The sequence below is a fragment of the Heptranchias perlo genome, chromosome 8, assembly GCF_035084215.1.
Source record: "Heptranchias perlo isolate sHepPer1 chromosome 8, sHepPer1.hap1, whole genome shotgun sequence".
NCBI lineage: Eukaryota > Metazoa > Chordata > Chondrichthyes > Hexanchiformes > Hexanchidae > Heptranchias > Heptranchias perlo.
In genome coordinates, this window is record NC_090332.1 from 40,685,581 (window position 1) to 40,711,199 (window position 25,619).

General features: G+C 43.0%; 1 protein-coding gene across 1 annotated transcript in view; it reads left to right on the forward strand.

Moving 5' to 3' along the window:
• The window catches only part of LOC137324570 (echinoderm microtubule-associated protein-like 6), a 436,862-nt gene that overhangs the window by 106,529 nt on the left and 304,714 nt on the right, over positions 1-25,619 (forward strand). The window contains exons 7-8 of the mRNA XM_067989009.1: positions 14,286-14,421; positions 16,756-16,957. Coding sequence (XP_067845110.1) covers positions 14,286-14,421; positions 16,756-16,957 — 338 coding nt within the window. The remainder of the gene's footprint in view (positions 1-14,285; positions 14,422-16,755; positions 16,958-25,619) is intronic.

The window sequence follows — 25,619 nt, forward strand, 5'->3', positions numbered from 1 at the left end:
TGATAGCTGGCCTGTACCTAGAGCCTTGAAATATTGTGTAATAGCCTTCTTGTCCCTCTCTCTTGCTCTCCACCGCCCTCTCGATCTCCCTCTCTGCTCTTTCACCTATCCCCTCTCATATGCCTCCTCTTGCTCCTCATTCCCCTCCTCCCCTCCGCCATCTGGGTCCAATTATCCCCCTATTCTCTAACCCAGCTTACTGCACTTGGTCTTGATTCCCTGTCTGCAACACAATGGTTTATCGACTAATAAATATTATTAAAATCGGTATGTCCTGTCACTTGTCAACATTCTTTACAAATATCTATGTTAATTGTGTTTGCACTCCATTACATTTGTAATAGCCTGCGAGCCTGTAGATGGTGCTTTAATAGATCCTTTGTAATGATTATTAATTTCAAAAGCCCGTTCTACAATTCCCTTTAGAAAAGCATGATATGAGTCTCCCTGCAGTGCTGCACTATGGTCAGCAGGTGGCTTTGAAACAATTTGTATTCTTAAGCTCCTCTCTTTGTCAGACATCTGCCTAAACATGAGTAATAGGTGACTTTTTAGCCTTTTGAAAATGTTAACAATTTAAAACGTACATAATATTTTAAGGTGCTTTAAGTTACCCCAACAGAAACCCCTCAACCAGAAATTCTATCCCCTCGGGCACTGGAGATTTTGGTGTGCCAACTACCTTCTCCTGCTAAATTGACTGATGTCTCTCCTCCCGATGACTTTCATCCTTGAATGTGGCTACAGGCACATCATATTTGTCTAAATTTGACTATTTTCCCCCAGACAAACTGCTGACCTTTCATCACCTTTATCCGGCCTTGATGGAAATCTCCGTTCCCCACGCGAGCCTTTCTATCATATGCCTGTAACTAGTAAGGCGGTGGGGGGGGGGGGGTGGTGGAGGGATCTGGTAGAAATAACATAAGCCTAAAGATAAAAGAAACAGGAGATGAGAGTAAAGGTAAGAAATAAAAATAACATAAACGGTCAGGGAACAACTACGGTTATAGAACAGAAGTATAAAAAGACTGGTAAAAATAAAGTGAGAGGAGTGACTAATAAAAACAAATTAAATTGCCTGCACAGCAATGTACACAGTGTCCAAAATAAAACGGGGGAACTGGAGGCAATAATTTGTAGCGAGGAATCAGATATAGTAGGTATAACTGAAACATGGCTACATAAAGAACAGGACTGCCAATTAAATATTGCAGGTTATAACATATTTAGAAAGGATAGGGAATGAAGAAGGGGGGGTCGAACAGCTGTACTGTTTAGAGATAACATAATCGCAGTAGAAAAAAGGGACATAGCTAACAGAAGAATAGGAACAGAATCATATGGATTGAAATAAAAGATAAGAAGGGATCGATTACGCTAATAGGGATATTGTACAGGCCACCTAATAGTGGAAAGGAGGTGGAGGAAGAAATACGTAAGCAAATCTATGAAATGAGTAAAACACATAAAATAATAATCATGGGAGATTTCAACTACCCACAGATAAACTGGCAAGAAGGGGTAGGTAAAGGGGAAAAGGGAATGGAGTTTTTACAATGTTACTCCTTTCTTACCCAGTATGTAAGAAGCCCAACAAGAGAGGAACCCCTGATGGATCTAGCAATGGGAAATGAACCAGAGCAGATAAGAGAAGTAAGCGTAGGGAAACATCTTGGCCAAAACGATCACAACATAATAAGGTTTAAGGTAAAGATTGAGAAAGACATAAGTGAGACAAAGACCAAAGTAATAGACTGGAAAAAAGCTGATTTTGAGGGGATAAGAATGAAACTACAGAAAATAAACTGGAAAATAATATTGGCAAACAAAGAGATAGAACATCAGTGGGAAATATTTAGTGATCAATAGAGTCCAGGAGAAATATATTCCGTTAAAAAAACAAGAACAAACTAGCCAATTACAAAACACCATGGATGAATAAAGACATAAGGTCAAAATTGAAACTAAAGAAAAATACATACACTAAGTACATAGACAACAAATGAAAGGATGACAAAAGGAAATATGAAGAGGTTAGGAAAGAAGTCAAAAAAACAATTAGGAAGCAAAGAGGAATTGCAAAATTAAATTATCAAGAAATATAAAAAGAAATAGTAAAGTATTTTACAGACACATAAATAACAAAAGAAAAATCAGAATAGGGATAGGGCCATTAAGAGTTACACAAGATAAACTCACAGGTAATGTCAGCAAAATTGCAGAATTATTGAACAATTACTTTGCCTCAGTATTTACCAGGGTGATTAACGAAGTAGGCATGACATTATAAGAAGGGATGAAAAAAGATATAAAGAAATTTAAGATAGGAAGGGAGCAGATAATTGATAAACTAATCAAACTTAGAGAGGATAAAACCCCGGCCCAGATGGATTGCATCCGCGCATATTAAAAGAAGGTAGGGAAGAGATAGCAGAGGCACTATTACATATATTTAAAAAATCATTAGAAAAGGGAATAATGCCAGAGGACTGGTGGACAGCTAATGTTAAACCTATTTTTAAAAGGGAAATCGAATAAGTCCATGGAACTATAGACCAGATAGCTTAACTTCGGTGGTAGGAAATATAATGGAACCTTTACTGAAAGATGCAATAGAAAAACATTTGGAATCTAAAAATACAATCAAGAATAGTCAGCATGGATTTCAAAAGGGGAGGCCATGCTTGGCCAACCTTGTTGAATTCTTTGAAGAAGTAACAGAAAGAGTAGACAAGGGTAATGTAGTAGGTGTAATATATTTGATTTTCAAAATCAATAAGGTGCTGCATAGTAGACTCATAACTGGTCAGAATTTGTGGAATCAGGGGTCAAATAGCAAAATGGATAGCATGCTGGCTACAGAACAGAAAGCAGAGAGTAGGGGTTAAGGGTACCTACTTAAACTGGCAAAAGGTGGGAAATGATGTTCCACAAGGATCAGTGCTGGGACTACTAATGTTCATAAACGATTTGGGCTCGTGAATTGGAAGTACAATTTCAAAATTTGCAGATGACACCAAATTGGGGGTTATACTTAACACTGAGGAAGATTGCGACAAAATACAAGAAGACACTTGCAATAAACTTGCGGAATGGGCATGTAATTGGCAAATAAATTTCAATATAGATAAGTGTGAGGTGTTACATTTTGGTAGGAAGAATAAGGGGGCCACATACTGCATGGATAATAAGAGTCTAAATGGGGTAGAGGAGCAGAGGGATCAGGGGGTACAGATACACAAATCACTAAAAGTAGTAATGCAGGTTAATAAGGCCATAAAAAAGCAAACCAGGCACTGGGGTTCATTTCTAGAGGGATAGAATTGAAAAGCAGAGAAGTTATGGTAAACTTGTATCGCAATCGTTCGCAACCTTGACGTCCTATTTGACCCTGAGATGAGCTTCCGACCACATATCTGCTCCATCACCAAGACCGCCTTCTTCCACCCCCATAACATCACCCATCTCTGCCCCTGCCTCGGCTCATCTGCTGCTGAAACCCTCATCCATGCCTTTGTTACCTCTAGACTTGACTATTCCAATGCTCTCCTAGCCGGCCTCCCGTCTTCCACCCTCCATAAACTTGAGGTCATCTGTAGCCCATATCCTAACTCGAACCAAGTCCCGTTCATCTATCACCCCGTGCTCGCTGACCTACAATGGCCCCCAGTCCGGAAACTTTAAAATTCTCATCCTTATTTTCAAATCCCTCCATGGCCTCACTCCACCCCCCCCCCCACAAATCTCTGTAACCTCCTCCAGCCTTACAACCCTCCAAGATCTCTGCGCTTCTCCAATTCTTGCTTCTTGCGCATCACTGATTTTAATCGCTCCATCATTGGCATCCGTGCCTTCAGCTGCCTAGGCCCTAAGCTCTGCAATTCCCTCCCTTAACCTCTCCACCTCTCTTCATTTCTCTCCTCCTTCAAGATGCTCCTTAAAACCTACCTCTTTGACATCTGTCCTAATATCTCCTTATGTGGCTCGGTATCAAATTTTTTTTTGATAACACTACTGTGAAGTGCCTTGGGATGTTTAACCACGTTAAAGGTGCTATATAAATGCAGGTTGTTGTTGTACTTATATCAAACCTTTGTTAGACCACAGTCTGGTCCCCATATTATAAAAAGGATATAGAGGCACTGAAGAAGGTGTGAAAAAGATTCACAAGGATGATACCAGAATTGAGAGGATATACTTATCAGGAAAGGCTGAAAAGGCTAGGGCTCTTTTCTCTAGAAAAGAGAAGGCTGATGCATGACCTAATAGAGGTCTTCAGAATTATGAAGGGGTTTGATAAGGTAGACGTAGAGAAGATGTTTCCCCTTGTGGGGGAGACCAAAACTAGGGGCCATAAATATAAGATAGTCACCAATAAATCCAATGTGGAATTCAGGAGAAACTTCTTTATCCAGAGAGTGGTAAGAATGTGGAATTCGCTCCCACAAAGAGTAGTTGAGGTGAATATCATATATGCATTTAAGGGGAAGCGAGATAAGCACATGAGGGAGAAAGGAATAGAAGGATATGCTGATATGGTTAGATACAGAACGGTAAGAGGAGGCTCTTGTGGACCATAAATGCCGGCATAGACCAGTTGGGCTGAATGGCCTATTGCTGTGCTGTAGATTCTATGTAATCCCTACTTTCCAAGATTAGCTGCCTGTAATGTGTCACCTCTGATCCTCCTTCTAAACTGAGCTACATAGATAAAAGAAAATGCATAGACGTGGCACTGCAATCTTCATTGTCATTAAAGCAAACAAAATATTGAGGGCTATGCAATTTTTTCTCTTTCTCTCTCTCTTACCCTGTCGCCTGAGATAGACGCCTGCCACCCAGCCCCCTCCCCCCTTCTTTACTCTACCAATCATCCCCCACTGCCCTCTCCTCTGCTCTTACATGTCTCCTCCTTACCCTTTCCTTCTCTTCTCCCTTCCCCTTCTTCTCCTCCCTTTCCCCTTCCCTTCATCCTCAATACCCCTTCCCCTCTCCTCCCACTCGACTCCCTCTCCTCCCTCCTACCCCCTCTCTCTCTCTTCCTCCCCCCACACTCTTTCCTTCCTTCTCCCCTTTCTCTCTCCTTGTAATCCTCCTCCTGCCGATGGTTAAAGGGGGCTACCAGCAGTTTGGGTCCCCTTCTCCGGTTGCCCTCTCCCCCAGAGGGATGATTGACCATACTCCCCCCCCCCCCCCCCCCCCACCCCATACTACCAGATCCCAGCAACTCCCAATAGACCCCAGGATCTTCATCCTCAGAATACCTTCCCTCCCCCCACTCCTAAATCCTGTAACCCTTTTCTCAGTGCTCAGAAACCCAAGACTACGTTCCCATGCTCCCTGATCCAATAACCTTGAGAATGCCCCCAGATCCCGAGACCGCCCCCAATGTTCCTCGAAACTCCCTCTCCAGTATTCCTTGAACTCTGTGACCTTCCTGCCTAAGCTCCCAGACCCTGGGAGCCCACCTCAAAATACAGCTAAACCCTGAGACCCCATCCCAGTACTGCCAGATCCTAGCAGGAAGCAGCACTCATAGGGAGCATATCACAGGTGCATGTCTTGTGATTTTCCGCCCATGGAAGTTAATGGACTGAATATCACAAGCTGTGTGCCCTGCAGGTGCTTCTCCCTGCTGGGAATGTGGAATTAACTATTTTATATCCCTATGACAATGTTCCATGTAAACAGTTTTAATGAAGGATTACAGTCTGATCTCATCTTGTGGCATTAGAGCAGGATCAATTAAATTACATGACCAATCAGTTCCTATAAACACAACAGTAGACTGTCAAATTAATGTGAAACACATGGATGCGGTTTCATGTGAAATCAAATAAATTAGGAAAAAAAAGCTAATCAAAGTTGGGCTAGATTAGTATCTTCTAGCATATATGATGGTATCCAAAATTATTATCAGCAATGGCCTGTTTTAAATAGACAACAGGACCTTGAAGTTCTCCAGTACTGCAAAGCTTACTCTCAAAGAGACACCTTAGTTAAGGGGTCTGAGTCAAACTGTAGGGCCTAGAAATTCGACCACGCAGCTCCCATTTTTCGGGAGCTAAACGGTGTCTTAAGCCTCCAATATGGCAGGCAGGAAGCACACACTTATTACAAGCCAACAGCGTGTTACCCAACATACTGGTAAAGGCCGAACTCCTCAAAGGGACCGCCTGTTAGGCTGCAACCAGTAAGGTAAGAACTTAAAATGTACTTACCTGAATTGCTCCTCCCGACCTCACATTCAAAGAACGGGGGCCACTGCCCCCCTCTTGATTGCCACAGCTACCTCCTCCCCCCTCCCACCTCCCCTGGCAGCCGCTACCTCCTGACCAGATTGCCCCTATTGTGACCCAATCGCCCCCCCCCCGCCCCGCCTTTGCCGGCCCCCTTTAATCACTTACCTGAGAGCCGCTGCTGGCGTTGCATTGGCCCGATCTTCCACCCCGCTTCGCCGGTGAGCTGCCCGCTATTATCAACAGCTCACTGGCTCGATGGTAATGAGGTCAGAGGCCCAATATCGGGCGCGCCCCAGGCCTCACCATTCAGGCACAGGGATTGACTCCTGTGCCCCCTGCATGCCCAATCTTTTTACAATGTAACAGTCCATCATTTGCAAACAAAAATACTAGAGTTAATTATCATGGCATCTATAAAGTCTAATCTTCCTCACTCCTGCATGCGCCATGGAACATTGCATTTTGTACTTGAAGACATTCTGGATGCTTGCTCCCCCGGCATAATAAGTATCCAATGCGGTGTGCTGCTTCGTTCTTCATTCCAGATATCTTCTATCTACACCTGTACCAATCACCTGGGGAAAATCACATATGGGATTGCTTTGCTTTAAGATGTGTTGTCCCCATGACATTGAGGATATCAATCACATAATTCTACAACTCTACGTAAGCAGAATTGGACCAATGAGACAGCAATTTGTTTTTACCGCCAGTAAAACATTTGTCAGTCCCAATGCTGCTAACTGTGCCTTTTGTTTTCATCTTTGGTATTAGCTGGTAAAACGGTCAATTCCGTTATGTCCATCATGGTGGGATTTAAATACAGCATCAGGTCCTCACAGGCATTCATAGTTGCCAGCTACCATAACTGTTGTGTTTGTTTTGCCATCTCAACCTGCAGGACCTCATCTACTGTCTGAGTGGAATTAAATGAATCCATGGAGCTATTCAAAGAAGAGTAGAGGACTTCTCCCAGTGTCCAGGCCAACATATATCACTCAATCAACACCACCTATTCGCCTCAACCACTCCATGTGGTAGCGAGTTTCACATTCTCACCATTCTCTGAGTAAAAAAGTTTTACCTGAATTCCTTATTGGATTTATTAGTGACTATTTTATATTTGTGGCCCCTAGTTTTGGACTCCACCACAATTGGAAACATCTTCTCTACCTCTATCAAACCCTTTCAGAATCTTAAAGACCTCTATCAGGTCACCCCTCAGTCTTCTCTTTTCTAGAGAAAAGAGCCCCAGCCTGTTCAGTCTTTCCTGATAGTTGTACCCTCTCAGTTCTGGTATCATTCTTGTAAATCTTCTTTGCACTTTCTTCAGTGCTTTTATATCCTTTTTGTAATATGGAGACCAGAACTATGCACAGTACTCTAAGGGTTCTATATAAGTTTAACATAGCTTCTCTGCTTTTGAATGCTAGTCCTCTAGAAATAAACCCCAATGCTTTGTTTGCACTCTTTAATGGCTACTTTTAATGATTTGTGAGTCTGTACCCTTGGATCCTTTTGTACCTTTACCCCATTTAGATTCTTATTTTCCAAGGAGTAAGTGGCCTCCTTATTCCTCCTACCAAAATGCACCATTTCACACTTATCTTTATTGATATTCATTTGCCATTTACCTGCCAATTCATCAAGTTTGTTAATGTATTTTGTCGCAGTCTTCCTCAGTATTAATTATTCCCCCAATTTGGTGTCATCCGCAAATTTTTGATATTGTACTTCCAAGTCCAACTCACCTAGGTAAATGGAGAACAACAGTGGTTCCAGCACCGATCCCCATGGAACACCAGTTCCCACCTTCTGCTATTCTGAATAACTGTATTAATGCAAGTTCTTTTCTTCTTCTTGCATTAAATGGGCCTATCGTTGAAGATACGGTCCACTGCAAATCAAGATCTGCAGTACCAATTCCATTGGTTATTTGCCATTAGCCAGTGCTATGCTGGATCGAACTGGGGCAGGCACCTTTGCACTAGTTGACACTGAAGGGAAGTTTTTCTTGTTCTTCATCTTCAGGGCCTTTACACCAGTGCTGGTGCTCAGGCATTTTCCATCAGCCAGAAAACTGAAAAATGACTAGCAAAAGGATGAAGCCAATTTGTGCAGATCGACAAGAATGAGATACTGACTGGAGTACATCTCAGGGACAACTGATTGGCCAGGCCATCTCGCGGGATGATGCCATTGAGCCCAACCAATACAAGGCCAACTTTTTGGCAGTGTGGCCTCAACCACACACTGCCTCCTGGAGATGCAGTTCACTCCAAGACAATATCATTAGATTGAAATTAAAGGAAAGGGTGGAAAGAAATTCTAGTGATGGAGGAGAAGACTTGCTTGCTTATTTCCAGAACATTTGATGGAGTCAAAACCCCTAGTCATTATTTCTGTCATTCCAGTTCAGGTATCCCAGGCACTGCATGGAGTGAACTGGAGCTTCCCCCAAAATGGCAGAGGAATAGAGAGCTGTAATAAATAGGCAACAAGGACCCCCTACTTTGCAAAACTTACCCTTAAAAAGGACCTTGGCAAATGGAGTTGTAGATTTTTGCAATTAACAGTCCGACAGACCATCACATGAACTCTCCTTTCATGGCTGTAACCAACTTTATATCAGTCAATAGGATGGTTAATCCTATCTGGCAGGAGGCTTTAATGGGCTCCCACAATGCATACGATGAGCAGGGTGAGGGGGACACTCACACCTACTGGATACCAGTATCCCACTGTATGTCAACCCAGAATTCAGAGACTCATCTCCAATCCAGACATACATGTGTGATGTTTCCAATAAAATCTTTATTTGATTAATAGTATATCCTCTAAATCAAACTCGTCAGGACTATCTGGAATGAGGTTCGAACCCCATTTGTATCTATAGCTGGGATTGTGAAATCATTCCAAAGTCATCCGTCTTAGATGGGATCCAGCCAGTAGGGAGCTTTCTCCAAAGCCAAACCTCCCATGCACTAACAGACCCACCAAGCACCCAGATTATTAGCTATCTTTTACACCTCCTGGGTTAATGTGAGTGGATTGTTGTAGCAAATTGCCTGGAAGACAGCAGCCTTCATCCTCCATTCATCACCATTCATCCTCCTCATTGCAGGTTCTTCAGGTTCACTTCAGGGTTGCAGGTATCACTGCATGATATTTCCCTTTGAACTTCTCTTTGTGTTCACAAAATGATCAAAGCTTCCACATTGCAGTTCATTGTCGCCTGTATATTTGTCAACACCACCCAAAGCAACCACCTTGGCTCCAAAATGCTGTGATTCCAGATCAACATGCAACCCCAACAAGATATGGTTCAAGCTACAGAACCAATCTATTAACAACATAATTCTTCTCACATAAGTGAGAACAAAGCATTGATCATTGATATTTTTTCTTACAGCACTTACAGAGAACTTTCAACCATACTCTGAGCATGTGCATTTTCTTTTATTCGTTCATGGGATGTGGGCGTTGTTGACAAGGCTAACATTTATTGCCCATCCCTAATTACCCTTGAGAAGGTGGTGGTGAGCTGCCTTCTTGAACCGCTGCAGTCCGTGTGGTGAAGGTTCTCCCACAGTGCTGTTAGGTAGTGAGTTCTAGGATTTTGACCCAGCAACGGTGAAGAAAGGGCGATATATTTCCAAGTCGGGATGGTGTGTGACTTGGAGGGGAATGTGCAGGTGGTGTTGTTCCCATGTGCCTGCAGCCCTTGTCCTTCTAGGTGGTAGAGGTCGCGGGTTTGGGAAGTGTTGTCGAAGAAGCCTTGGCGAGTTGCTGCAGTGCATCCTGTAGACGGTACACAATGCAGCCACGATGCGCCGGTGGTGAAGGGAGTGGATGGGGTGCCAATCAAGCGGGCTGCTTTGTCCTGGATGGTGTCGAGCTTCTTGAGTGTTGCTGGAGCTGCACTCATCCAGGCAAGTGGAGAATATTCCATCACACTCCTGACTTGTGCCTTGTAGATGGTGGAAAGGCTTTGGGGAGTCAGGAGGTGAGTCACTCACCGCGGAATACCCAGCCTCTGACCTGCTCTTGTAGCCACAGTATTTATATGGCTGGTCCAGTTAAGTTTCTGGTCAATGGTGACCCCCAGGATGTTGATGGTGGGGGATTCAGCGATGGTAATGCCGTTGAATGTCAAGGGGAGGTGGTCATTGCCTGGCACTTGTCTGGCACGAATGTTACTTGCCACTTATGAGCCCAAGCCTGGATGTTGTCCAGGTCTTGCTGCATGTGGGCATGGACTGCTTCATTATCTGAGGGGTTGCGAATGGAAATGAACACTGTGCAATCATCAGCAAACCATTTCTGATGGAGGGAAGGTCATTGATGAAGCAGCTGAAGATGGTCGGGCCTAGGACACTGCCCTGAGGATCTCCTGCAGCAATGTCCTGGGGCTGAGATGATTGGCCTCCAATGACCATTACCATTTTCCTCTGTGCTAGGTATGACTCCAGCCACTGCAGAGTTTTCCTTCTGATTCCCATTGATTTCAATTTTACTAGGGTTCCTTGGTGCCACACTTGGTGAAATGCTGCCTTGATGTCAAGGGCAGTCACTCTCACCTCACCTCTGGAATTCAACTCTTTTGTCCATGTTTGGACCAAGGCTGTAATGAGGTCTGGAGCCGAGTGGTCCTGGCGGAACCCAAACTGAGCATCGATGAGTAAGTGCCGCTTGATAGCACTGTCGACGACACCTTCCATCACTTTGCTGATGATTGAGAGAAGACTGATGGGGCGGTAATTGGCTGGACTGGATTTGTCCTGCTTTTTCCACATTGTCAGGTAGAGATGCCAGTGTTGTAGCTGTACTGGAATAATTTGGCTAGAGGCGCGGCTAGTTCTGGAGCACAAGTCTTCAGCATTACAGCCAGGATGTTGTTGGGGCCCATAGCCTTTGTTGTATCCAGCGCACTCAGCCGTTTCTTGATATCACGTGGAGTGATCGAATTGGCTGAAGACTGGCTTCTGTGATGGTGGGGATATCGGGAGGAGGCCGAGATGGATCATCCACTTGGCACTTCTGGCTGAAGATGGTTGCAAATGCTTCAGCCTTATCTTTTACATTCACGTGCTGGACTCTGCCATCATTGAGGATGGGGATGTTCACAGAGTCTCCTCCTCCCGTTAGTTGTTTAATTGTCCGCCACCATTCACGACTAGATGTGGCAGGACTGCACAGCTTTGATCTGATCCGTTGGTTGTGGAATTGCTTAGCTCTGTCTATAGTATGTTGCTTCCACTGTTTAGCATGCATGTAGTCCTGTGTTGTAGCTTCACCAGGTTGGCACCTCATTTTTAGGTTCGCCTGGTGCTGTTCCTGGCATGCTCTTCTACTCTCCTCATTGAACCAGAGTGGATTCCCTGGCTTGTTGCTAATGGTAGAGTGAGGAATATGCTGGGCCATGAGGTTATAGATTGTGCTGGAATACAATTCTTCTGCTGCTGATGACCCACAGCGCCTCATGGATTCCCAGTTTTCAGTTGCCACATCTGTTCTGAATCTATCCCATTTAGCACGGTGGTAGTGCCACACAACACGTTGGATGGTGTCCTCAATGTGAAGACGGGTCTTCGTCTCCGAATTTATCAGAATTTACCAGTGTGCAATATGAATTAAAGGATGAGACTTTGAGAGTTTCTTTTTTTTTTCAAAAGACGAGAGAAACTGGAGATTGAATTCTCAAAGCTTTATTTTAGGCAAGTCTGATATTTATTTAATTTTTTTTTAACAACATAATACTCGTGAACAGAAGCACCTGTTATCATGGTTTATTTGTTGACTATTAGAAAATAAACCAGAGATTATGTTATTGTTGTGCTGTTGAAAATTTAGTTTAAAAAGCTCTCTTTTGAACCATTTTGGAAGTTTAAAGATTTTCATTTACTTAAAAACTTGGTAACTGCATAAATTATGAACATCTAAGCATTTTATGAGCTAATCTTTGCTCATTTATTGAATTTTATGCTTATTACAGACTGTATAAGTCAGCAAACTCACTAATAATGCACTAAATTTTTCGATTCTGTGCTCCTAGCACACATTGGGGGTATATCAGGAAATTGTGACTTTCCATTCATTAATTTTAAGAAAGATAAAATTTATGCTTAAAAAGAGCCTACTGCTTCGAAAGGGGCCAATGACAGTATGGGTCCCATTCTTCAGGCCTTCAAAGATGTTTGATTCTGCTCACCAAAATGTTGCCAGACTAAAACCCCCTCTTCCGTCTTACTGGACCCTAGAGCTCCCTCCATCCACAGATTTCCCTCCTTTTCACAGATCCCAGGATCCCTTTTCAGAGCTCATAAAATGCTAGAATCACAATCTCAGCGTCTACCACCTGCCTGCCCATTCCACTAACCAGTCTATGTCTTACTGAAGTTGTTTACAGTCCTCCTCATTGTTGCCAAACCCCCTACTTTTGTGCCATTAATAAACTTTGCTCAAATCCAAATTATCTGGATATACCGAGAATATGTGGACCCCTAATAGAGAAGAGTGGGAGGAGGGAGGGGGAAAGGGAAAAGGAGGAGGTGGATGGAGGAGAGGGAAAGGGAGTAGAGGAGGGTAGGGATTGGGAGAAGGTGGGAACGAGGGGACAGAAGGTAAAGGTGAGAAAAGGGAAGTGGGAGGGAGGGGATGGGAAGACAGTGGAGCAGAGGGGAGACCGGGGCACAGGAAAGGAATGTCATTCAGTGGACTGCATCACTGCCTAGGAAATCCTCTCCATGCAAGGGGTGGGGTGGTGCCAATGATTGGAAAATTCAGCCATTGCAGGGGATTTGGAGTGCTGAGGAAGAGGAATTCAGATATGAGGTGGTTGGGGGTTTGAGGCATGGGACAACTAGCCATTGAGAAAGGACAATACAAGCCATTGGAGGAGAAGGATTGTGGATTGGAAATGCAGTAGGGGGCTCAATATGAAAGGGAAGCATGATAGGGATAGCCTCTGAGGAGGAACTGCAGACAGGGGGGAGTTGGGAAGAAGGTATGTCGGTGAGGTGGAAATGTACCCAACAGTGAATGAATAGGAATTTAAGTCGCTGGGGCAGGGGGGGCAGGGAGTTATTCCATATTAGGGCGTGGATCCACTTTTTTCTACTCAGCTGGGGGAGGTGCAAATAATGAATCTGGAATTTTCTTTGCTGCTCATTTCAATCGAATGCTGGCAATTTCACTGTTTCTTCAGGGTTTCAGCATCTAACATAATTGCTGCTTACTTGGTCTCTGTCTTCCAGCCGTCGCCTACCATGAAAACTTGATAGGACTTCTACATTTTGTATGGAGGGGTGGGACAGAGGTCAAAAAGTTGCTCAGTTTTGGGGAGGGTATCAGCCACTTAAAACTTGTTTGCTGGGGTGAGGTGTCCAAAGATGTGCTCAGCGGAGATTGGGGGCTGAGAAATTGCTTATCTGGAGGGATAGGAATGGATCTGAATACTTGGTCAGTGGATTGGTGGGAGATGGGGAGAGGGCTATCAATTATTTGCTCAGCATTTGGGAGATGGAGAGACATAGATCAGAGTTTGTCCTGCTTTGTGCAGCTTTCAGGATGCTTTTTTTCTCAGAGCTCTTCCTAACATCAGGCTTTTTAAAAAAATATGAACTGTTTCATTATTCCCTTTGAGTTTTCCTTTAGGGTTCCTTTTGCATTCTTGGTTCACTTTAATTCTTGTTTACTACTTCATTTTTCTCTATTTGGGGCTGTCCTTACTAAATTTGTTTTTATTCTTTTCCAATAAAGATAAAGTTCAAATCACATTTTTTTGCCCTGCCACTTTCTCATCTTTGATCCAGCACTGCAGGGGTTAGTGAGTGGTGTGGGGGGAGTGGGGCTCAGAGAATTGATGATATTGTAGTAGTCCTATCTCTGACCTGTGTTCTCTTTGAGCACTGCTCACTGCAGGTAGCACAGGATCAGTGAATTTACCTCTAATGTGTCAATTTTAGTTGTGTGACATTGCATTTTAAAATACCTATTATGTAAAGTGTCTACTCAGTTTAATTTCTTTTATCTTGGTAGGCAGGCATATTCAGTATGTACGCCTGTGAAGAAGGTTTTGCTACTGGCGGGAGAGATGGCTGCATCCGACTATGGGACACTGATTTCAAACCAATCACAAAAATTGATCTTCGGGAGACTGAACAAGGATACAAAGGTATTGCATTCTACCATTATGCTAGGCACTGGTGACCTTGTGCTTTAAAATGTGACTTAAATAAATTTTCAGCACTCCCAGCGCTTAGCACGTGATATGCTGGGAGCCCACATGGGTCAGGGGGTTGAATATCTAGCACCGGCAGCTTGAAAGCTGGGCACCCTTAAAGGGAAACCAATTCCAAATTTGAAATAAATGTCTGAGATTTTGGCTAAGACACATTGCAAGGGCAGAGAAGAAGAAGGAGCATTCCTCTACATCTAGCCCATACTATGCCTGAGCTGGCAGTGCACTGGCTGACAGAATTGGAAAAGAATTTCATTCCCTACACTGGCATTCCTCTCCTCGTTAAGAAAAAAATGTCATCATTACAAATTTCATGGATCATCCTAAGATATTTTTTCAGGGAAGCTTCCCTTCAACCTGTATATTTACAGTAATTGAGCACTTTACTAGTCTCAGAATATCAACAACAGTAACTACAACTTGCATTTATATAACGCCTTTAACAAAAGTGGACGCCGAGCCAAAGAAGGAGATATTAGGAGGGGTGACAAAAAACTTGATCAAAGAAGTATGATTCAAGGAAGTTCTTAAAGGAGGAGGAGTTTAGGGAGGGAATTCCAGAGTGCGGGTCCCAGATGGCTGAACACACGGCTGCCAATGAAAGGAGGAGGTTGCACAAAATGCAAGAGTCAAAGGAATGGAGAGTTCAGTGGGGGGATTGTAGGGCTGGAGAAGGTTACAGAGATAGGAAGGGGCAAAACCATAAAGGGATTTAAAAACGAGGATGAGAATTTTAAATTGGAAAGCTTGTGGGACTGGGAACCACTGTAGGTCAGTATGGATAGGGGTGATAGGTAAGTGGCAAATCATGTGGGATAGAATAGGGCAGCAGAATTTTGGATGAGCTGAAGCTTACGGAGGCTGGAGGATGGGAGTTCGTTCACGAGAGCATTGGAAGCTGATCCCCTGTCTGCAGGTGATGTCACCAAATGGCAGCATATAGATGAGGAAGAGTAGGAGGCCAAGGATGGATCCTTGGGGGACTCTAGAGGTAATGGGGTTTGTTTTTTTTATTCATTCATGGGATGTAGGCATCGCTGGCAAGGCCAGCATTTATTGCCCATCCCTAATTGCCCTTGAGAAGGTGACGATGAGCCGCCTTCTTGAACTGCTGCAGTCCGTGTGGCGGAGGTACTCCCACAATGCTGTTAGGAAGTTCCAGGATTTTGACGCAGCGATGATGAAGGTGATATATTTCCAAGTCAGGATGGTGTGTGACTTGGAAGGGAACGTGCAGGTGGTGGTGTTCCCATGCGCCTGCTGCCCTTGTCCTTCTAGGTTGTAGAGGTCGCTGGTTTGGGAGGTGCTGTCGAAGAAGCCTTGGCGAGTTGCTGCAGTGCACCTTGTAGATGGTACACACTGCAGTCACGGTGCACCAGTGGTGGAGGGAGTGAATGTTTAGGGTGGTGGATGGGGTGCCAATCTAGCGAGCTGCTTTGTCCTGGATGGTGTTGAGCTTCTTGAGTGTTGCTGGTGTTGCACTCATCCAGGCAAGTGGAGAGTATTCCATCACACTCATGACTTGTGCCTTGTAGATGGTGGAAAGGCTTTGGGGAGTCGGGGTGAGTCACTCGGGTGAGGGAAGAAAAGCCAGTGCTGGAGATCCTCTGGCTATGATCAGATAGGTAAGAGTGGAACCAAACACTCAACAGACATTTGCAGATTAAGGGTTATTTTGTTCCACAGTACCATTCTTCAAATGCACTTCAATGATTATCATAGTATCAGAGTAAGTACAGCACCAGAAGAGGCCATTCATCCCATCATGCCTGTGCCGGCTCTTTGAAAGAGCTATCTAATTAATCCCATTCCCCTGTTTCTCTAAAGCCCTGTGAATTTTTTCCCTTCAAGTATTTATCCAATTCCCTTTTGAAAGTTACTATTGAATCTGCTTCTACCACCTTTTCAGGCAGTGCCTTCCATTATGGCACATGAATCTGGTATTCTTGGCAGCCTGCAGAAATAGCTAGCAGAAATTTTAATCCTACGTGCACTGTGACTCGAGAAAAAAATAAAGTAAAACACCTTAGACAAAAATACTTCATTTTTGTTGTACAACCTTTGATAAGGGAGTATGAGGAAAAGCAAGCGTGAATAAAAATCAAGGTTAGGAACTTAAACTTGCTAAATTTTAGTCCAACAGTATACTGGAAGGAGGTACTGGAGGTACTGTTCTAAATCTATACCAGTTTCCTTTTCATATTCATCTACATAATTGTGGTGCCAAAATTTTCCTTATAAATCACTTTGCTTTTATTTTTTTTAAAGGTTTGTCTATCAGAAGTGTTTGTTGGAAAGCAGACCGTATTCTAGCAGGAACCCAGGACAGCGAAATATTTGAAGTGATGGTTCGAGAAAGAGATAAACCTCTCCTGATAATGCAGGGCCACTGTGAAGGGGAGCTCTGGGGCTTGGCAGCCCATCCTAAGAAACCATTGGTTGTCACAGGCAGCGATGATCGATCTGTACGGTCAGTGTCCTTTTGTACTTCGGATTTCCAGGGCTTGTTTTGTTTTCCATGATGATATAGACAGTTTAATTTCTTCTTGTACTGAAACTATTATTGGGAAAGAAAGTATTTTTTCCACACATTTATTTTCCAGTTATCCTTAATAAAACTAAAATATTATTATGTTACTCATACATTAACTGATTCGCATTGTAAAAACAATGGTAGCAACATAAGGCATGAAATATTTCTTGGGTTATGGAAATCTTATTTTTTAAGCATGCTTGATATCTGGTATAAATTTTCTCATCGATAACTAGAATATTAATTTAATGGTTTGTGTTCTAGTCGCCCAATTTCTATTATGCTTTTAGATGGAAAGAAATGGGCCATCAAATATAGATAAGGTATTGCACTGTTAGACTGTATAACTGGGGAACAACGGGGCAGAACTTCTTCAGTGTCCAGTTTTGGGTGTGACAAAGGTGATGTGGCTGCATCGCATGCCTCAAACGGGAGGCCTGAGACCGGTCCAAAATTGGGCCTTGGACATTGGGCCTCAGTAATATTAATTGGGCAAGCTGCCAGAGTCTGTTGGCTCACTGGTAGTGGCCCGAAGGTAAGTCCAGAGGAGATGGGGGGTGTGGATCGGCAATGAAGGGGGCGCTGATCGGAATACTTTAGAGCTGGGGGATATTGCTGTTCCTCCTGGCTAAAAAAACGTTTTTTACATTTTAACCAAAGAAGCTTACCTTTTGGTGGCAGTCGCCTAGCGACCACTTAAGAATCCCGTTATCCAATTTAGCAGAGAGGGGCCTAAATCAGACTTTAGGCACCTCATTTACATATGTGAGGGGCCTAATGCCTGTTTTAGGCAGCTGCCAGGAACACCTGAAAAATCATCCAAACCGATACCGGATTGGGATATTGGTTCCCGCCGTAAAATGGGTGCGACAAGGTCCAATTTCTACCCCAGTTCGTTTTGTTGCTTCTCTTCCCACCATGATATAGCATCCTGCATTACTTGGAATTTCAGCTGTTCCAGATAGGAGCAGCTCCAAAGAACGAAAATCATAATTCCAGACAAACCAAAAAAGAAATAGCTAACACCACCTTGTGTGCGAACATAAACACCAATTGGAATCAATGGCACTGTCCAAGTTGAGTCCAGACCATACCTTTGTCCTCTGAGGTTTTGTCCCCATATGATTGCACTACAGGAGCATTCACCAGTATTGTTTGATGTCTTGGTCCCAACTGGCACCAATTTCAAAAGATAAAGTGGGGTATTGGCCAGCATTTTGACATCACCAAAAATAGATTATCTGGTCATTTATTTCATTGCTGTTTGTGGGACCTTCCTATGTGCATATTGGCTGCTGTGTTAACCTACATTACAACAGTTACTACAGTTTAAAATACTTAATTCGCTGTGACGTGCTTTGGGACATCCTGGTGTCATGAAAGGCGCTATATAAATGCAGATTCTTTCTTTAAGACGCATTTGCCAACTGCCTTTACAATTACTGGACTTGTGATGAGAAGATGCTGGCCTTCAAGCCTGCATTCGGTTTTGGACACAGAACCTCAGGAAATATATCTTGGCCTTGGAAGTAGTGCAGTGCGGATTCACCTGAATGATACCAGGGCTTAAAAGGTTAAATTATGCAGATAGTTTGCATAAACTTGGCTTATATCACCTTGAGTTTAGAAGGTTGAGGGGTGATCAAATTGAAGTGTTTAAATGACGAAGGAATTCAATGGGGCCGATACAGAGAACTATTTCCTCCGGTGAGGGAATCCAGAACAAGGTAGAATAATCTTAAAATTAGAGCTAAGCCATATCATAGAATCAGAGAGTGATTCGGCACAGAAGGAGGCCATTTGGCCCATCGTGCTGTGCCGACTCTTTGAAAGAGCTAACCTATTAGTCCCACTCCCCTGCTTTTTCCCCATAGCCCTGCAGATTTTCCCCCTTCAAAGATTCATTCAATTCCCTTTTGAAAGTTATTATTGAATCTGCTTCCACCATCCTTTCAGGCAGTCCATTCCAGGTCATCATAACTCGCTGCGTAATTTTTTTTCCTCATGTCGCCTCTGATTCTTTTGCCAATTACATTAAAGGAGTGAAATCAGGAAGCACTTTTTCACACAAACGGTAGTGGAGACCTGGAACTCTCTCCTCCAAAAGAATGTGGTCAATTGAAATCTTTATTACTGAGATGGGTAGATTTTTGTTAGGTAAGGGTGCCAAGGGATATTGAGCAAAGGCGGGTAAGTGGCATTGAGGTTATAGATCAGCCATGATCTAATAGAATGGCGGAACAAACTTGAGGAGCTGAATGGCCTACTCCACAGCATATTTTGTGTGCTTTTAGCAGGTTAAGTCAATGGAAATGAAAATCAGGAGGGACGTATATCAGCCACCAGATCCAATATCGCCCATTTTACACTATCGCCCAAAGCCAAAATTACCCTATGGAGTCAAGGATAAATGCATCAGTACAGTAAGCTTGGCTACAAAGGAGCTGACAAGGAAGGAAGAGGCAGGTAAACAGGAGACAGAGAGGGGGAGGAAGGGGATAGGAGGCGCAAACTGGGAGCCGGATCTCTTTGGATCTTCTGTAAAATCTTGAGAACAAGAGGACAGAGTGAAAAAGCACACAGGATCCTTTGAGCCTGGTAAAGACAGGTCATTCAGGTACAGGCTGTCCTGGTTTCCAGAAAATATTAAACGATAGAGCACATATGATACTGATAATCCCATTTTGGCTTTGAAAGCTATGTTTTTCTTGTATTGAACAGTGCCTGGAGGAGATATCACCTCTCTCAATTGTTGGGTCAGATATTTCATCCAGATCCAACAAATTTATAGTTGACAGCCTAGCCATTGAGAAGGATCCTTTCTTAAATCAAGATTAAACATCATTAGTGGTTGACATCCTTATGGCGACTCAAACTTCAGCCTATATGGTTTATAGTAGAAAATGGAAAAAGTTTGTTCAGTGGTTGTGCTCCAACAACGTCATTCCTCCCTTCTGTGATGTAACAACAACTACTTGCATTATATGGCATTTGTAACATAATAAAACATCCCAAGGTGCTTCACAGGAGCGATTATCAAACAAAATTTTACACCAAGCCACATAAAGTGATAGTAGGACAATTAAAGAGGTAGCTTTTAAGGAGCATCTTAAAGGAGGAGAGAGATAGAGAGTCGGAGAGGTTTATGGAGGGAATTCCAGAGTTTAGTGCCTAGGCAGCTGAAGGCACAGTCACCAATGGTGGAGCGAAGAAAATCGGGGATCTTCAAGAGACCAGAATTGGAGGAGCGCAGAGACCTCGGAGGGTTGTAGGGCTGGAGGAGGAATACACATTGAAAGAACATATGAAAACGTGCCACTAGAAATATCAACACCTGAGATGGAGGAAGATGGGATTTCTCTTCGCTGATCAGAAACCCCAGTTTCAAAAACAAGGTTACAATTTGACATGAAAACAGAAAATGCTGGATACACTCAGCAGGTCAGACAGCATCTATTTCGACAAAGGGTCCGCATCCGAAACATTAACTTATCTGTTCTCTCCACAGATGCTGCCTGACCTGCTGAGTGTTTTCGTTGCAGATTTCCAGCAACTGCAGTTTTTTGCATTTTGTTTACAATTTGACATTTCGCTTCAGTAGCAGAGCTCCTGCAAGGAGCTTTCAGCAAACAGTCATCACAGTGAGGATACACATTATGGAAGAAGCCTGAGGTGTGTTGCTATTATTGAAAGACATTTTGTAAACACTCTTGGTGCTAACAACTAAAATATACTGAAGTAATAATTGAAAGAGAACTGGAAGAAAACTGAATGAATTAACCCAAGGAGTTATATATAATTGAAAGAGGAAATGCTTGTAACAGGAAATGCTTCTAGCATAGCATAGAGAACGATGATAAAACGGTACTAAAAACACAAATTAAGCTAATTATATAGGGAGAGGAAATCCAATTTATTCACACTGCACTTTCCATTCCAAATTTTAAAAAGATCTGATACAATTTGGAAAACAATGAGATTATGACAATTATTATTATTGGTAAGATCTTGGATCACAGAGAATGGGTTGAGGCCTCCTGGGACTTGCCTGATCACTTTTGAGGGAACCAGAGATCAATTTTTGACAAAAGTTTCCTGAATTGGCTACAGGTCTCTTTTTTTTTGCCTTTCCCGGCAGGGGGCTATGGGAAAGGTGAGGACACAATGATGAGTCCAATAAGATGTGGAGCGAGCACATATGGACTTGATGGCCTTTTCTCATCCTAAATACATAACAGCATAGCAATTTATGATATAAAATGAATATCCATAACACAATTATATATGTGATGATTCAGTAAAATTGAAGAATTTCTCCCACATTATTTCATAGTCCAATATTAACACATTAGAGAACAATGCAAATCCAATATTTATGTGGAGGAAAATATGTACAATTAAAGCCCTTTAATTTTGTCAAAAAATGCGTGGCTGGAGACATGGTGCAAGAGGGAGGGCTTCACATTCTTCGGGCATTGAGACCTGTTCTGGGGCAGGAGGGATCTGTTCAAGACAGACGGGTTGCACCTCAACAGAGCTGTGACCAATGTCCTCACTGGGAGGTTCACTAGTGCTGTGGGGGAGGGATTAAAATAATTTGGCAGGCGGGTGGGCATCAGGATGTAGCATTAGAAAGGAGAAACAAACTGCACAAAGGATTGGGAGAGACAGATAGCACTAGAGTAAGAAGTAGTTCAGTATTAGGTGGGATCAGACTAAGAGAGAATACAAGAAAGTCTAAGATAGGTTTAAAGTGCATGTACGTAAATGCACGAAGTGTGGCAAATAAGGTTCGTGAGCTGCAGGTGCAAATAGCCACATGGGAATATGATGTAGTGGCGATAATGGAGACCTGGATCAAAAAAGGGCAGGATTGGGTACTAAATATTCCTGGATACAAGGTGTTCAGGAAAGACAGGGAAGGGAGAAAAGGAGGCGGGTGGCAGTATTCATTAAGGAGAATATTGCAATGCTGGAGAGAGAGGATGCCCTTGAGGGGTCAAAGACAGAATCTATTTGGTTAAAGTTAAGAAACAATAGAGGCGCCATTACACTACAGAGTGTATTCTATAGGCTACCAACTAGTGGGAAGGATACAGAGGAGCAAATTTGCAGCGAAATTACAGAGAGCTGCAAGAACTATACAGTAGTAATAATAGGGGACTTCTAATATAGACTGGGATAGTAATAGTGTAAAGGGCAAAGAGGGGGCGGAATTTCTGAAATGTGTTCAGGAGAACTTTCTTGACCAGTATGCTTCTGGCCCAACGAGGAAGGAGGCATTGCTGGATCTAGTTCTGAGGAATTAAGTGGGTCAAGTGGAACAAGTGTCAGTGGGGGAACATTTAGCAAGCAGTGATCATCGTATCATAAGGTTTAGATTAATCATGGAAAAGGACAAGGAGAAGTCTAGAGTAAAAATGCTTAATTAGAGGAGGGCCAGTTTCAGTGGGTTGAGAATAGATCTGGCCCAGGTAAATTGGAATCAAAGATTGGCAGACAAAACTGTAATCGAACAGTGGGCGGCCTTTAAAGAGGAGATGGTCCGGGTACAGTCTAGGTACATTCTCATGAGGGGAAAGCCAAAGGTCCTTGATGACGAAAGAGACAGAAAGTAAGATGAAGCAGATGACACATGTCAGGTTGATAATACCAGGCTGAATATAGAAAGTACAAAGGAAGAATGAAAAAGGAAATAAGAGGAGCAGAGAGGCAGTATGAGAATAGACTGACAGCTAACCTAAAAGGGGATTCAAAAGTCTTCTGTAGGCATATATATAGTAAACGGGTAGTAAGAAGAGGGGTGGGGCTGATTAGGGACTAAAAGGGAGATCTACGCATAGAGGCAGAGGGCATGGCTGAGGTACTAAATGAATATTTTGCATTTGTCTTTACCGAGGAAGAAGATGCTGCCAAAATCACTGTAAAAGAGGAGTTAAAGTAGATAAGTCACTAGGTCCGGATGGGATGCATCCAACGTTGCTGGGGGAAATAAGGGTGGAAATTACAGAGGTGCTGGCCAAAATCTTCCAATCTTCCTTAGATATGGGGGTGGTGCAAGAGGACTGGAGAATTGCAAATGTTACACCCTTGTTCAAAAAAAGGGGTAAGGATAAACCCGGCAACTACAGGCCAGTCAGTTTAACCTCGATGGTGGGGAAACTTTTAGAAACAATAATCCGGGACAAAATTAATAGTCACTTGGACAAGTGTGGATTAATAAAGGAAAGCCAGCACGGATTTGTTAAAGGCAAATTGTGTTTAACTAACCTGATAAGAGTTTTTTGATGAGGTAACAGAGAGGGTAGATGAGAGCAATGCGGTGTAAATGGACTTTCAAAAGGCGTTTGATAAAGTGCTGTATAATAGGCTTGTCATCAAGATTGAAGCCCATGGAATAAAAGGGGCAGTGGCAGCATGGATACGAAATTGGCTAAGTGTTAGGCAACAGAGAATAGTGGTGAACGGTTGTTTTTCGGACTGGAGGAAAATATACAGTGGTGTTCCCCAGGGGCAGGTTCTAGGACCACTGCTTTTTTTGAAATATATTAATGACTTGGACTTGGGTGTACAGGGCACAATTTCAAAATTTGCAGATGACATAAAACTTGAAAGTGTAATAAACAGGAGGAGAATAGTAATAGACTTCAAGAAGACATAGACAGGCTGATGGAACGGGCGGACACATGGTAGATGAAATTTAACGCAGAGAAGTGCAAAGTGATACATTTCAGCAGGAAGAATGAGGAGAGGCAATATAAACTAAATAGTACAATTTTAAAGGGGGTGCAGGAACAGAGAAACCTGGGGTTATATGTGCACAAATCTTTGAAGGCAGCAGGACAGGTTGAGAAAGCAATTTTAAAAAAGCATACGGGATCCTGGGCTTTATAAATAAAGGCATAGAGTACAAAAGTAAGGAAGTTATGTTGAACTTTTATAAAACACTGGTTCAGCCACAACGGGAGTATTGTGCCCAATTCTGGGTACTGCACTTTAAGAAGGATGTGAGGGCCTTAGAAAGGGCAGAAAAGATTTACTAGAATGCTTTCAAGCATGAGGGACTTAAGTTATGTGGATAGACTGGAGAAGCTGGGGTTGTTCTCCTTAGAGCAGAGAAGGATGAGAGAAGATTTGATAGAAGTGTTCAAAATCATGAAGGGTTTAGATAAAGTAAATAAAGAGAAACTGTTTCCATTGGAGGAAGGGTCAAGATCCAAAGGACACAGATTTAAGGTGATTGGCAAAAGAACCAAACATGACATGAGGAAAAACTTTTTAACGCAGTGAGTAGTTATGATCTGGAATGCGCTGCCTGAAAGGGTGGTGGAAGCAGATTCAATCATGGCTTTCAAAAAGAAATTGGATAAATACTAGAAGGGAAAAAATTTGGAGGACTACGGGGAAAGAACGGGGGAATATGACTAACTGGATTGCTCTTACAAAGAGTTGGTGCGGGCTCGATGGGCCGAATTACGCTGTAAACCATTCTGTGATACGTATTGAGCCTAATAGTCTTTCCGTCCCCTGCCCACACTGGGCATAGTTGCAGTCTCAGAAACTGGGGATATTTAACAACCACTTGCAGCTTGATTTTAGCCAATGGGATGGATATGGAAAGGTCTAAAATAATTGTTTAAGGAGCTATTACTTCAGTTCTTTGAAGGTGCATTAGTTTAGTGTTGGTGTGAAGCAATTTCAGCTTCATGCTAAAATATAGTGCGGAGATTCTGTGCACCCTGCTGTAACTCTGGTGGGCTTGTGTCAGAATTTACAGGGGAATTACTGTTCAGCCTTGTAAGGTATAGAGCTTTTACCCACGCCTTACATGACCAGCAGCAGAAGAAGGGGCAGGTGAGACCGGTCATACCAACAGGCGTAAATGGTCTCAATCTGGGGCGCTATGCCTGTATTGTGGCCTGGATCCCTGAAGAGGAACCCAAAGTTAACTTTTTAAAAAAAAACGTGATTGCAACTTCCTTACAAAGAGGGCCCCGGGGCCACTTGTCTCTCCTTTCTGGGATCTTGTACTAGACTTTCTCATCTCTCTAATATGATGGATGTCCTAGATGCACCATTAGTAGCTCTGGTATCTGCTATTACCATGTAAATCATTGGACCTCTTCTTTACCCTGCAAACCTACTGTAAATTCGGTGTTAAGTCTCAAACTGACTGCAAAGTGAAGTTGAGTGAGATTATCCTCCTTCAGGAAGTCTCACTCTGCTTCCCTCCACTGACAGGTTGGGTTCTGACTCCAGTCCCAGGCTACATTTTCTCTATAATTTCTGCATTGATGCAAAATGAACCCACTTTGCATCAGATATGAAAAACAATATTTCAGGTTTGATAGGGTCCTGATATGTTTCTTTCTTTGAATGTTGACTGATTTGCTACACATTTCCAGAACTTTCTATTTTTATTGGAAATTTCATAGATCTATGTCTAGATGTTTCACAGATAATGAGGAACTTTATAGCTACTGGTGATTTTTGAGAGGTTTAATGCTGATTGGATTTTATGGAAGGATAATTAATTTTGATATTTTCAAGGATTATAGCAGCAAAGGGCGGAAGCAGTGAGTGCCGTGGGGAAACCGGC